General features: G+C 39.7%; 1 protein-coding gene across 6 annotated transcripts in view; it reads left to right on the top strand.

Annotated features, from left to right (window-relative positions):
* Positions 1-12,426, top strand: part of COBL (cordon-bleu WH2 repeat protein) — a 157,581-nt gene that overhangs the window by 135,340 nt on the left and 9,815 nt on the right. For 5 of the 6 annotated variants that reach the window (XM_077182679.1, XM_077182673.1, XM_054647821.2 and 2 more), the window contains 2 exons: positions 8,868-8,971; positions 10,221-12,229. In XM_077182679.1, coding sequence (XP_077038794.1) covers positions 8,868-8,971; positions 10,221-12,229 — 2,113 coding nt within the window. The remainder of the gene's footprint in view (positions 1-8,867; positions 8,972-10,220; positions 12,230-12,426) is intronic. The other variant, XM_077182668.1, reaches the window with a different exon arrangement.

Here is a 12,426-nt window from a genome sequence, read left to right as displayed (position 1 = left end):
ACTGGTTGTTCCAGGTGGTCTCTGTGTGGCTGTAATGTCTGATAGCATTAGAATATCACAGCAGGCTTTTCATCTACTCCCGAAGTCGACGAAACTTGTGAGTATTTAAGGGTACAGTCTCTGGCGTGGGATATGTTTGTCTGCACATGGCAGGGTAAGATTGTGGCCAGGTCAGAAATTACAGCAACCACGGGCTTTGCACAAACAAATATAACAGCACAGCAGAGCTCTAATCTACTTCAGTTCCCAGAGCACAGAAACAGAAATTTCTAAAAGAAGGTACATGGATTCCAGGGTTTCCAAGCTGGGGTCTTTCCTCTATGGTTTTAATTTTCTGTTCATGGTAGCAACTTGAAAATGCACTCCTTTTTGTTTGGTTAGGTTTGGGGATTCCTGTTCAAGCAATCGTAATCCAAATATACATACTAATTAGCAATTTGAATATCAAAACAAATGTCAAAACACTCTAGTCCTACTCTTAGCTCTGCCTCTAACCTGTTAAAACATCTTGGTCTCTCTGCCTGTGAGATCCCCTTCTGACACTGACTGGTTTTTACAGCAAAAACCATAACACAGCTATCATATCTCACGATACATTTGTACAGTGTCTGGTGGAGCAGAATCCAGACCTCAGCTGGAGGTGCCAAGGGCTAAACCCATATAAATAATTGACTACATGCAACGTTTGCCTGTGAATGTTTTAATATTAACTGCTGAGTCTGAACATTGTACTACATAGTTCTCTTTATTCATATCCTTTCTTACGGTTGATGTCTTTGTGTTATGTATCTGTTCACCAAATTTTAATATATATTGTTAAATGAGTAACAAGAAAACCACAGAGAAGCTGAAATGTTGCTTATGTAGCAGTAAGTACATCTCATGATCTCACAGTGTTGCAACCCTGTCCTCCCATACCCCCTCTTTTCCCATCCCATGTGTGGTGTCATCACGCAAGCTCCTAGGGGCAGGGATCAGACAATTTTACACGCCTATAAAGCATATACACACCTACTGTCTGGAGCTTTATAAATAATTACACGTTAAAAATTATGTTAAAATAATATTATTAGGAATGCTAGGTCATGTGCTCAAAGTTAGGTAACTCCAATATTGAGGCTTTGTGTGTAATCTTAGATTCTCCCCTTTTAACGTCAATTCCCCCCCTTTTGTGCAGTATGATAACGTCTCTGGTTACAGGGATGGGACTCAATTTTATTTTCTTTCTAAGTTTCAGGACCCAGTTAAAAAGACAGATATACCGCTGTTCACTCAGTTCAAATTCTCTTCTGGAATTAATTAATTACTGCTTAATTTCCTTTGGCTCTCTTTATGTTACTCATTGCACTGGTATTCACATGCTATGCAGGCTTTAATTCATTTCTCTGCACAGTGCTCATGTGATATGAGGAGGTGGCATTTTCCTGTTTTAGGGAAGGAGAGCTGATGGGCAGAGAGTCAAGGCAGAGTAGTGAACAGATAGACCATGCCAGGACCACTGGTTTTTTCAGAGGGCTGAGTATTAAATAGAATTTCATGTATCAGAATGCAGCTGTCCTTTTCCTGCAAACTCTGTTCTTGGAAGAAATTTAAACATTTTGATTGAAATAAGATAGTAGTATGATTATGAGCATGAAATAAATTGTCATGTGGACTGTCACCTCACAGAGGTTTGTAGTTTCTCAATTTTAAAAGCAACTGAAATCAGTGTTTTAAAGGGGGTTACTCCCAAGAGTGGTTCTGCCGTCCTGTCTCGGAGAAGGAAAAACAGTTTAAAATACCAGACATTTTTTTTTATTCTGAAAATATTTTAAATGTATTGAAATGTCTAATGAAAGTATTTTAAAATGTGAAGGGAACTTTGTAGTTATAAAGATATAAATAAATACAGGCTTGTGTGTGGCAAAAAGACAAAATACCTTCTAAAAGTCTGAAAGGGATTTTCCCCTCCCTTGAGTGTCTGCTTCAGTAGCCATGAGAGAGGAATATTTTTTCACGTACAGCTAGTAGAGGACATAGGGTGGGGGTGGGGGAACGGGAACCCTCCAGAGATCAGTTCGTGCTGTGGGTCTGGACGGAGATAATCCCATTTCCTCCCTTTCTCTTGGAAGAATTTGTTACCTTTGGCTCTGGTCAGGGTAGCTGAAGCTGCTGGGAGGACAGTCCTCTTAGTTACCAACCTGAGAAGTACTTGATGTTTGCTACTAAACTGTTTGGGGTTTGATGAGTTAGTTTAAAACAAAAGCTTGAAATGTTAGGGGTGGGTGAACCTGTTCTGCTTAATTTCCAGCCCATTCACATTCAAATGTTGCAGGGTTTTGTGTTCTGCTTGGGAAGGACAGGACAGAAGGAGAAGTCAGTAGCTGGAGAAAATTCAGCATGGAAGTTGGTCAGAAGAAATAAAAATAGTGAGTGGCAGAAGGCAGGAAGGGAAGAAGAAAAACTGCAGTGAAAAATAGCAGTGTATGTATGTATTATATATACCTCTGTGCGCAAACACATTCTGTATAATTACTTGTAACTGTTTCTGAGAAACAGGAGAAAGTTTAGTTCTGTTTTTTCTCTGTAGGATAGGTTTTATTTTAACTGGGTAGATCTGTTTTACTTTTTTGAAAATAGTTTCAGTCAGTAGGAAAGTAGAGAAAGGGTTAAAGTGACAGGGAGAACCTCAGGGAAGAAAAATTATTTAATTAAGACCCAGATGTCTGACAGATTTGCAAGCCTCTGCTTCTTACATAGTTTTCCTTCCTTATCTCTGGCTTTCCCTTTCCCCTTGTTCCAGAAAACTCTTCAAATTTGGAAACTTTTGTGCACTTTTTTGCTGGCAGATCTTCATGGAGGAAAGATATGATGGATATTATGGTTAAGTAATAGATACTCACAGTCATTCTAGGGCAAGGATACTGATTAGCCTTTCAGTTAAACTCGTCCACTGGAAAAATACTGTATGCTTTGGAGCTGTAGAATATTTTAAATATTAGAGAGCAGCTTGGGTTGCTAAAGGCCTGGTGTTGGCTTACAGGAGAGGAAGGCTCTGGTCCTTTTCTATTTCTATTTTTCTGTGTAAATCAAGATAAGTTATTTGACTGTACCATCTTTTAACTTGCAATGTTACATTACACAGGTGATGTGACTGTATTAAGATCTAAATCATGCTAGCCCCCTTTCCTGACTATTTCTGGCAATTCTGTCTGCCTGCGGCCTTTCCTGTGGAGAAGCTGTTGCCAGAGGAGGGGGAGTGGGGGTGCATCCGCATTACAGCAGCTACAAGCTGCTGCTTAAGCAGCAGGACCTGGAACTGGCATATGTCGGGTGCTCTGGAAGCTTAAATCACCCTGGTATGTACCAAACTAGAGATTGCTAGCATTACAACACAAAATGATGCTATGCAAAAGCATATTCATTTACTTTCTGTTTAGATTCTTGACCAGTAACTGTGGAGGAAAATTGTAAAAGGACCATAAACCCCGCTGCCTTTGAAAAATTGCTTCATTTTCCTCCTCACCTCTATTTTCAAGTTCTTATTGTTAATTGGGTGGCAGCATATATGAAGACACTACTGGACCTCTGTATTACAGGATTATAAAATAGTTAAATTCAATCTCTGATGACTTTTATTCAGCACAGATATAAATGCAGTGTAAAGACCTTTGTTTGATGTAGTCCCACAGAACTAGAAACAGAACACAAACTAAAAATGGAAAGGAAGTTATACCTGTTCCTTGCGCTCAAAACTATGTGCAGCTTTTTTTTTTTATTGCCTAAGAATGTAAAAAAGAAAGTTATCTGGTGTTCAACAGAATATGACCATGTGCTTTTTCCCCTTCCTAGTTGCCTGCCAATTTCAGAAATCTTGCATCAAACACAAGTGACGACTTTGCTATCTAACCAGTCCTGAATTGTTCAGTCTACAACTTTTAAATTTTAACAGGCTTTGGTTAAAAATTCATTCTCAAGTTCACAGGAGGCAGTAGAAACGGAAAATATCACTGGTCCGGTCATGGCTAGAGTCAGGTTAGGTGACTACAGTGTCCAGCACTTATTCCAGCTGCTCTCCTGCTGCAGTTATATTACTTCCTTGAATAGAAATGAAAAAAAGTTACCTAGCCTAAGAAATAGAAAGAATGGAGAAATGGTCTCTGAGATTGTGGAAACAATTGGTTTATTCAGAAAACGGTTACCTCCACTTTTGAAGAGTACTTTCCCACATCACTCACAAAAATGAATATATAAAAACCCTGAGTTTGCTTAATGTCATCTTTCTGGCCTGATTGAATAGCAGGTTGTTTTCTAAAAGTTTCAGCCATACTTCCTACAGCTTGAAATCCTACAGCCTCAGTCTCTTGTTTAACACCCACCTTGATATATAGACAAGGGAGAAGCATTTCTCTTTGCAGCATTTGTGTAAGAGGTGAATATAATGGATTCATTTTAAAGAGGACAAATTGGGATACATAAAGATGGGTTAATGTAATTCCCCAGTACCAGTCTGGGATGGCTGTCCCAGGGAGGGGAGCCTGAATTTTCCAAAGCCCAGTCTTTGGAACTGGAGGAGCCATGTCAGTTTTCCATGTAGGTCAGTCCCTGCCCAAGGCTCATGAGAGAAGCTGAATGCTCTCAATGTACCTCACAGTTGTCACTTCATCCCTGCATGTCCAACTGCCCAGTGCGCCTGTATGGATTTGACTTATTTGCAATGGCTCTGTCCTCCCACCCCACTTAGTAACAGGTTCACAGGAGCCATGTTCTCAAGTCTCTCAGTACAGCAAATACTGTGCAAAATGAGTGAGATTGCAAATCACATTCAGTTAACCTGAGATATATCTGCTACTAGGCTTCTTCTTACCTGCTGCCATTCAGGTAGGACACAAGTTTCCCTGTCTTCCACATTAAGTCTAAGAGCCCCAAACAGATGTCTTGAATATCCTACAGCATTTAAAATGGCACCAAGTATCAGCATTTGGGTAATTGAATGTCTTCCTCCCTCCCTTCTCTGCAGTTTACATAGGTCTGTGTTGTCCTTAAGCAGGTATGGTGGGAGGTGTGGTCTCTACCTCTGGTGCCATTCAGGAGGCTCACCAAACCTCCCAAGAAGTGCTTAGAGAAACTTGAGTCAGATTTATCATTTAGGGACCCACAGGTCCTAACTTTGACTATGAGAAAATGGCAGCTTTTCTCATTGCAAATCCCTTGTCTTACCACAAGGATTTATTTTTATGCAGCATTTCCAGCTAGTTTTATCAGAGAAATTTCTCTCTTTCTTAGAATGTTAACCTTCTCGTAAATGTATGTCTCTCATGGCACTAATTTGGTAAAATGCTGCTGTAAGTTTCATTTTGTCTCCAACTGCGCAAATGACTGCCAAGGAGTAATTAGGCGTTGTAGCCTGAGCTCAGTGGAACATTAAATGCTGTAGTTTAGTAGTCACTTTGCTTCGTTCTGTGCTCTTGCACAAATCTCTGCTAATCTGCATAAGTAATATGTGCGCAGGCTTCCAGGAACCGTGCACATTTGCCATTTCGAGCTTGGGCTAAATGCTCACCAGTGCTGTATTTTTAGCACCTCATATTTTAACCAGGAAGGCAGCGTAAAGGTTATCAAGTTCTTCCCTAAGTCAAAGAAAAAAAAAAAAAAAAGCGTATATGAGAAAATACCACTGGTAATGTTTATCCAGAATGTAAAACATGGTATCGAAATAAGTAATATTTTTCTTGGCTTCTGGCCAGAACAGCTGTCAACAAAAGAAAAGTGTAGAAGGGAAGAAGGCTATGGAAAAAATAAAATTGAGGCCCTTTTGTTTTCCTTTTCCTGTGAGAAAGAGTCTTCTTAGGCACATTTGTAAGTCATGTGAGCTACTGGAAACTACCAGACCTTCACCTCATAAAATACATAGCCCATTCTAAATTCCCAGCAGTAAGAATTTTCAGAAAAGCCCTTGTGATTAATCTGTACCTTCTGGCTTGCTTTGTAGGTGAGTTTGGAGATGCATCGAACAGTAGCTCTTTTTTAGAGATTTAGAAATGCAAAAGAAAATATCTGCTTTTTCTGAAGCTCCCTCTGGAGCAGCAAATAAGAATCCTTTCATTTTCAATGCATTGCTCTCTTTCCTTCAGAAAAATGCTGTGAATTGGATAATATTATCCCAGTTGTCTAAGTAAAGAGATTGAAGCAGAGATTGAGAGGCAAATTATGTGTAGTCACTGCACAAGTGCTCAGAGGATAATGAAAGAGACCACTACTGACTGTTGTACCTAGCAAGGAGAGGCTCATTTTTCTATGAAAATTGAAAGATTCCCACTGATAGACATAAGAACTGGTCTGTGCAGTGCAATGGACCTATGCTCCATGTTTGAAGCCCAGGAATGCTTGTTCCCATCCCAAATTTTTTTTTGACAAATTTCCCATAACATTCTCAAGCCTATTTTTTCCTGTAGAAATTCCAGCACAGACAACCTTAGTAATACAGATTTTGGCTGCGTTGTAAAGAAGTCAGGCAATAGACAGGGAAATATAATCAAGTAGCAAAAGGGTGGTGAGCTGGCATAGTCTTCATGAAATTAGGTCTCGTGAGTTTACAGATTTTTCTTCCAGGGTTTTGGAAGCACCTTCTCCACAGTAGGTCAGAGAATGAGTCTCAGTGTGTGTCACTTACTTGCCCCCAGCTGTGTGCAACTATTCTGCAAGACCAGCTTTGTAAAAAAGAAAGTGATATTTGCTTTCCATGATGGATAGACTTGTTGCTTAGCTGGTGCACAGTTTGAATGGTTCTCCCATTGTAAATGCTCTCTCTGAGTTTGCAAATAAATTGTTTTAAAATGCACTCAGAGTAGCGTATTTTTTATTCGTTTTATGAAACTTCCCACTGCAAGAACAATATGAAATTCAGTTAGTTCCTTCTTTCTGCCATCTTCACATTGGAAGTTTGGTTTGCCAGTCTTCTCTCCCAATTCGAATGCTGCAAGAAGTGTAAATCTTTTTGTCAGATTGCTCAGATGAGTAATCTCATTGATTTATGGATGTGTGTGTGTGTGTGTGTGTGTGTGTGTGTGTGTGTGTGTGTGTGTGTGTGCATGCCTCAGGGTACAGAGGGACTGCAGCACCAGGTGCCTGCACTGGAGACTTTAACTGATTAACTCTACCATCCTCGTAATCTGTCAGGGGGAAAACTCAGTTCACCATGAATCTTGCTGTGTGGATGCTGAGCCTGAGCATCATAAGATCACACTGGCTTGTGGGGATGTTCAGGGCCTGTCAAAGCTCAGGTCAGTAGCAGATGTCAGAAGAAATTTTATTCCAGTCACAGCGCATCCTGTATCCTCATCTGTATTTCAAACAACCAATACTGATTTCTGTCTTTGATTACAGTTTAGGAAACCTCTTAGTCATATATCAAGCCTTGTTGTCTTGAATTAATCCCATCTGTGTATTCAGATATGCAACAATGTGTGCATGACAGTTTTGGAAGGCTTCCTTGGAGGTGTATGTTGTTGTTTTCATTGATACCGCATACGCAACGTCAGCTTTGTGAGTGCAAGGCATTTTAGGTAAAAGCAGAAGGATCAGGCTGCAGGACTTTACAAAAGACATAAAGGAGAACTGAATGCTAAATAAATAATGAAGTAAAATAAAATCAAATACCTGATGCTTCAACATGTCCTTTCGGTTGCTCCTGGCATGAGCAAGGGAAAAATCAAACAACAAAGTAATGAAAAATTATGCTTCATTTTTGGACGAAATTTAAATCAATGTCAGAAGACATGCCTGCATTTTTATTCAGATTACTGTTTTAAAGGGAAGAAGAAAAATGGCATTTTTCAGGTAGTGTTTGGTAAACTAACAAAAAAAATCTGTCATGTGTTACTGTATCTGTGCAATTAAGGGTATGATCTTGAAAAGGGCAAATCTGCTTCACCCAGTTAGAATTAGTTTAAGTGTGGATGGAATGGAAAGCAACTTTTTCAATAGATTAATTACAAGGGAAAAACATAGATACAGTGTCACAGACCACAGCATCTTAAATTTGGGTGAGGTAACTGAAAGAAATAAATTGTCCAATGTGAAATTCTAGTTTCGATGATTTGAATAAAAGTGATCTGCTGATCAAGATTTTCCTCTAATAAAAACAAGAACTGTTGTGTACCAGGTTGCCATACAGGCGGTTTTTTGTTTGGTTTGTTGTTGTTTTCTCTTTTTATAATTTTGGGGGGTGTTTTTAGGATTTATTTTGTTTCATTTTCTTTTTCTTCTTTTAATAAGCCAAATCAACACTTGGCACTCAGATTCTGATTTCAGGCTTGTCTTAGGTCATTGTACAGCTTCATCAGTTTTCTGGCAAAATCAGGTCCCTTGGTGTTTCATTAGAAACTGCTTTCACTCCCTCCCACACCTCAAGATGCAGAGTGATTGTCTAACAGTACTTTGAGTGTACTTATTTTTCATTACCATGCAATTTTTATTTAATTAAGGTGCACATATATTGTTACAGCGAGTGCACGGGATTGTTAGTGGTCTGCCTTAAAATTGTATGGATGTGCAAAACCTTTGTCTTGGCATATGCTGTGTTTCTGCAGTCCAGCTGAAATGTGTACTTCACACTGAAGCCAGACCATTTCTTTGCAGGCTTTATTAATCGTAATCTTTTGATTACCAGCACACTGGGTTTGCTCAAGCCCCACTGAGATCTTTACTAGATGTGGATGTGTCAGTACAATGGTTTGTGTGTAAGGCTACACAGTTTTCATGCGTTGGGGAATGAGTCTGAGAACCTCAGTGGGAGCAAAGGGGCTGAAATTATAGAGTGTTTCAGAGCAACAGTGCAAAGTGAAAGAAAGGGGACACACTCAATGATTTTCTTCTCTTTCCTTTAGCAGGCAAGATGAAGCAACAGCTTTGGCTAAGCATGAGAATGAAGATACATTCATTGCAGCACAGCTCCAGCAGACTTTGGCTGACCTGGATGAAGATTTAGAAGGTAGGAAAGCGTGTGTTACCTCTGAAGTGCCAAAGACAGAGACACAGCCAGTGAATGCAGAATCAAGCTGTACTCTTGAGACATCCTGTATGTTTCTCACTGAGATCACGGGGAACAACTCATGTGTGTGAGGTAGAACGTGGTCCTCCCTAAGTGGCTCCTTTGCTTTAGGAGCAGACACCCTTTATAGGCTCCCACTGAATGTTTTTCAAACTGCATGTCAGATTGTTGTTGTATTTCAATGTCTTCTGCCAAAAAGAGATGAACAGCAGTCAATGGACACATTTTATAGGCCAAATTTAGTATAATTTCACTGACTTCAGTGAAGCTACATCAGTTGTGAATTTAGCTCTGTGTTTAATGAAGAATCCCTCTGTCTTTATTTTATCATTATGAAGTGGAAAAGGATGGAACATTTTTGTACCCAGTGTCTCCTCTGTGTTAACAGGCACATTTAAAAGTTAAAATTGGAAAACATGAAACAGTGGGAAGAGATAAAATGTCATATTGAGCTTCTCTTTTTCCTACTGTGAAAAAAAACCCAACTTCTCTATTATTGGTTTGTCAACAAATGACATTGATTTTTTTTTTAACTTCCCATCTTCATTTTAATACTTCTGTGATGGAATTGAGTCTGATTTGATTTCTTGTGAGTTCTCAGACACAGCCATTCCTTAGCTTGTGTTGCAACCTTTGATTTATACCAGCAAATTTGAGAGGATATATAGCCCTCTTGCACAATGAGGCTTCTGGAGTCACTGGTAATAAAGGGTGAGAAGAATGGAGAAAAAATAAAAGTACTGTTGTTTTTTTTTTTTGCTTGTTCAAGGAAATCCTTCAGCTGGGCTGTTATTACAAACCAGGTCTGGGAAATATAATTTGGAGTTGCTTGCTGTTTCTTAGAAATGTTTCTGCTTTGGAGTCATGTGGTGAAATGTTTATCACTTAGATAAGTTAGTCAAAGATAAGGTATGAACAATAGATGGAATTCTGCTTTCAGCTGCATTTGTGTGTTTCCCACTGGCTGAAGCAGAACTGCAGGAATATTTTGCCGATCCTAATCAGCAACCCGACAATAAGAAGGACCCGGACGTCTCCTTTTTTTGTAATGCAGGCATAAAAAAAAGTCAGTTACTTAATGTGTAACTAAAATACATGGTTTGCTTAAATTTGTACTGGCTGTTTGTGTAATTTATAGTCGTCTTGCCTAAATACTGCCTGTATGTAACATTGTATATGTATTTTGCAGCAGTGGATCGTGTCAGTAACTCTGACTCTGACTACACCAGTGAAGCCTTGAACCCACATTTAAGAAAAGTTGAGGCCGCCCAAGATGTCTCCATTTCTGTTCCAGTAACAATCATAGATGATGCTCCAGAAATTAGCACCTCTAACTCATATGAAAATCAAGAGGTGGAGATTAAGCTTTCACAGAATATCTCAGCAGACTCTGTTAATGCAAGAAACTTCACAAATAAAAACAACAATGCAGGCTCCTTTGATAAGGGACTCACAGATGGTGGAGCTGTATACAAGGACCTAATATATCAGCAACCATCTGAAAATGAATTCATTCACTTGCCTGTGGAACAGAGGAGAGATATTTTTGAATCTCTCACATCCTCCTTTGAAAAAAGAAATGAAAAGAACTTAAGACTGGAACCCTCTCCTAAACATGGTATGAAGTTTGAGGAATGTAAATCCAAGCTGAGTCCATCTCACTCCAAAACCATGGCTGAAATCAGTACAGCAAAAGAGAAGCTAAATCCAGTTAATGAATGTAGTAGCAGAGAGAAATCTCTGAAAAAAAGTAAATCAGAGTTAGAAATCAAATGGCCACCAGCAAAAACAACGGAAGTAGAAGTCCCATCAACACCCACATGGTGTCATCGTGCCCAGAATTCAGGATCAAACTACGAACCTAAAATGGGCATGACAACATTTAAAGTTGTCCCTCCCAAACCAGAAGTAAGACATTTTGATAGAGGAGTTTCAGTCTCCACTGGTGCCATTAAGATAGATGAACTGGGCAATCTTATAGGCCCAAACACTAGTGTTAGTAAGCTTGTACAAGGTTTTTCTTCTGATGAAAGTGAGGAAATTCATATTGGGAAAGTGAAGGCATTCTGGAGGTCAAGTTCTATGGAAAAGCAAAGTGATGACTCTGCTGAGCATTTTCCTAAAAAGTCAGCAGTCACCCCAAACTCTAAGCCCTTTACTATAAAACATGAACACAAACCTGTCTGTCTTTCAGCTCCAAAACCTGCAGCACCACAAACTGTTACTACCCAGGTAGCTGAAAGACCATCTGAGAATGAGAGGACCAAACCAGCCCTTTCAGTTACCCAGTCCCAGGTAACACCATTAGCAGCCCCGGCCATTAGTAAGGACAAGCTGGAACTCCCGTTTGTAAAGCCACACAGGAGAACTTCAAGTCAGTATGTTGCCTCTGCCATTGCAAGACACATCAATGCAACTACCTTTAAATCTGACACTATGGAATATAATGAGAAAGATGAAAACAAGCAAGGGGCAGGAGAGGTTAAGAATGAAGCGGAAGTTTCACCAAAAAGATGTATTATTGTGGCCAAATATAGCCCTGTGGAAACAGAATCAGCAGAAACAAGAGAAAGCCTTTCAAGTATTTTTGCTTGCAGTCAGAAAGCATCCCACCGGTTTACACCTGGTGATAATTCTGGCATGGAAAACAAAGCAGTTAATATCAGGGCACCAAATCAAGCAACTACTGTGAGTTTCTATAAAAAGAATGCCAGTGTCCCACTTACTAAATCCTCTTCAAAGGATAACAACAATGCAGAAGATGATCATGATTTAAACAGCAAGCTAAGTGTAGCAGAGAAAAAGACTGTGTTTGACCAGAAGTGTGAGACTTTGACCCATACTAATTCAGCCTCATCCCTCAAGTCTCCTGATCTCCAAGGAGTCCCATCCTCTTTGAGCTCATCTTTACGAGTCACTAAATGGCGTCCCACTAATGGTGTACAAGTTGGTTCACTTAAAGCTTCACCTGAGCTAAATGGTGCAGCAGCAAATGCAGAGTCAGAACAGGAGGAGAAACCTGATGATTCAGATGTTAATACTGTTGGCGAACTGGATCTTAATGTGCAGACCAATATTTTCGGACCAAAGAAGAAGTTTAAACCTGTCATCCAAAAGCCAGTTCCAAAAGACACATCATTGCACAGTGCCCTAATGGAAGCCATTCAAACTGGAGGGGGAAAGGAAAAACTCAGAAAGGTAAAGTGGAAACCTTTTTTAACCTGCTCAGACTGCAGAGCCCTCTACTCACCCTGTCAGACACCAGAGGTTTGGTAACTTGTACAGCTGCTGGTGAGCCAGAGAACGCAAGACATTTGAAAAATTTATAATGGCAAAATGCAGACCAAGCTGCTGCTTATTCTGCACATCCTGTATATTATACAACATCATGGCTG

This window comes from Agelaius phoeniceus, chromosome 1 (assembly GCF_051311805.1).
Source record: "Agelaius phoeniceus isolate bAgePho1 chromosome 1, bAgePho1.hap1, whole genome shotgun sequence".
NCBI classification, from domain to species: Eukaryota; Metazoa; Chordata; class Aves; order Passeriformes; family Icteridae; genus Agelaius; species Agelaius phoeniceus.
Note: the sequence above shows the minus strand (reverse complement) of the source record. Positions and strands in the feature narration are given on the sequence as shown.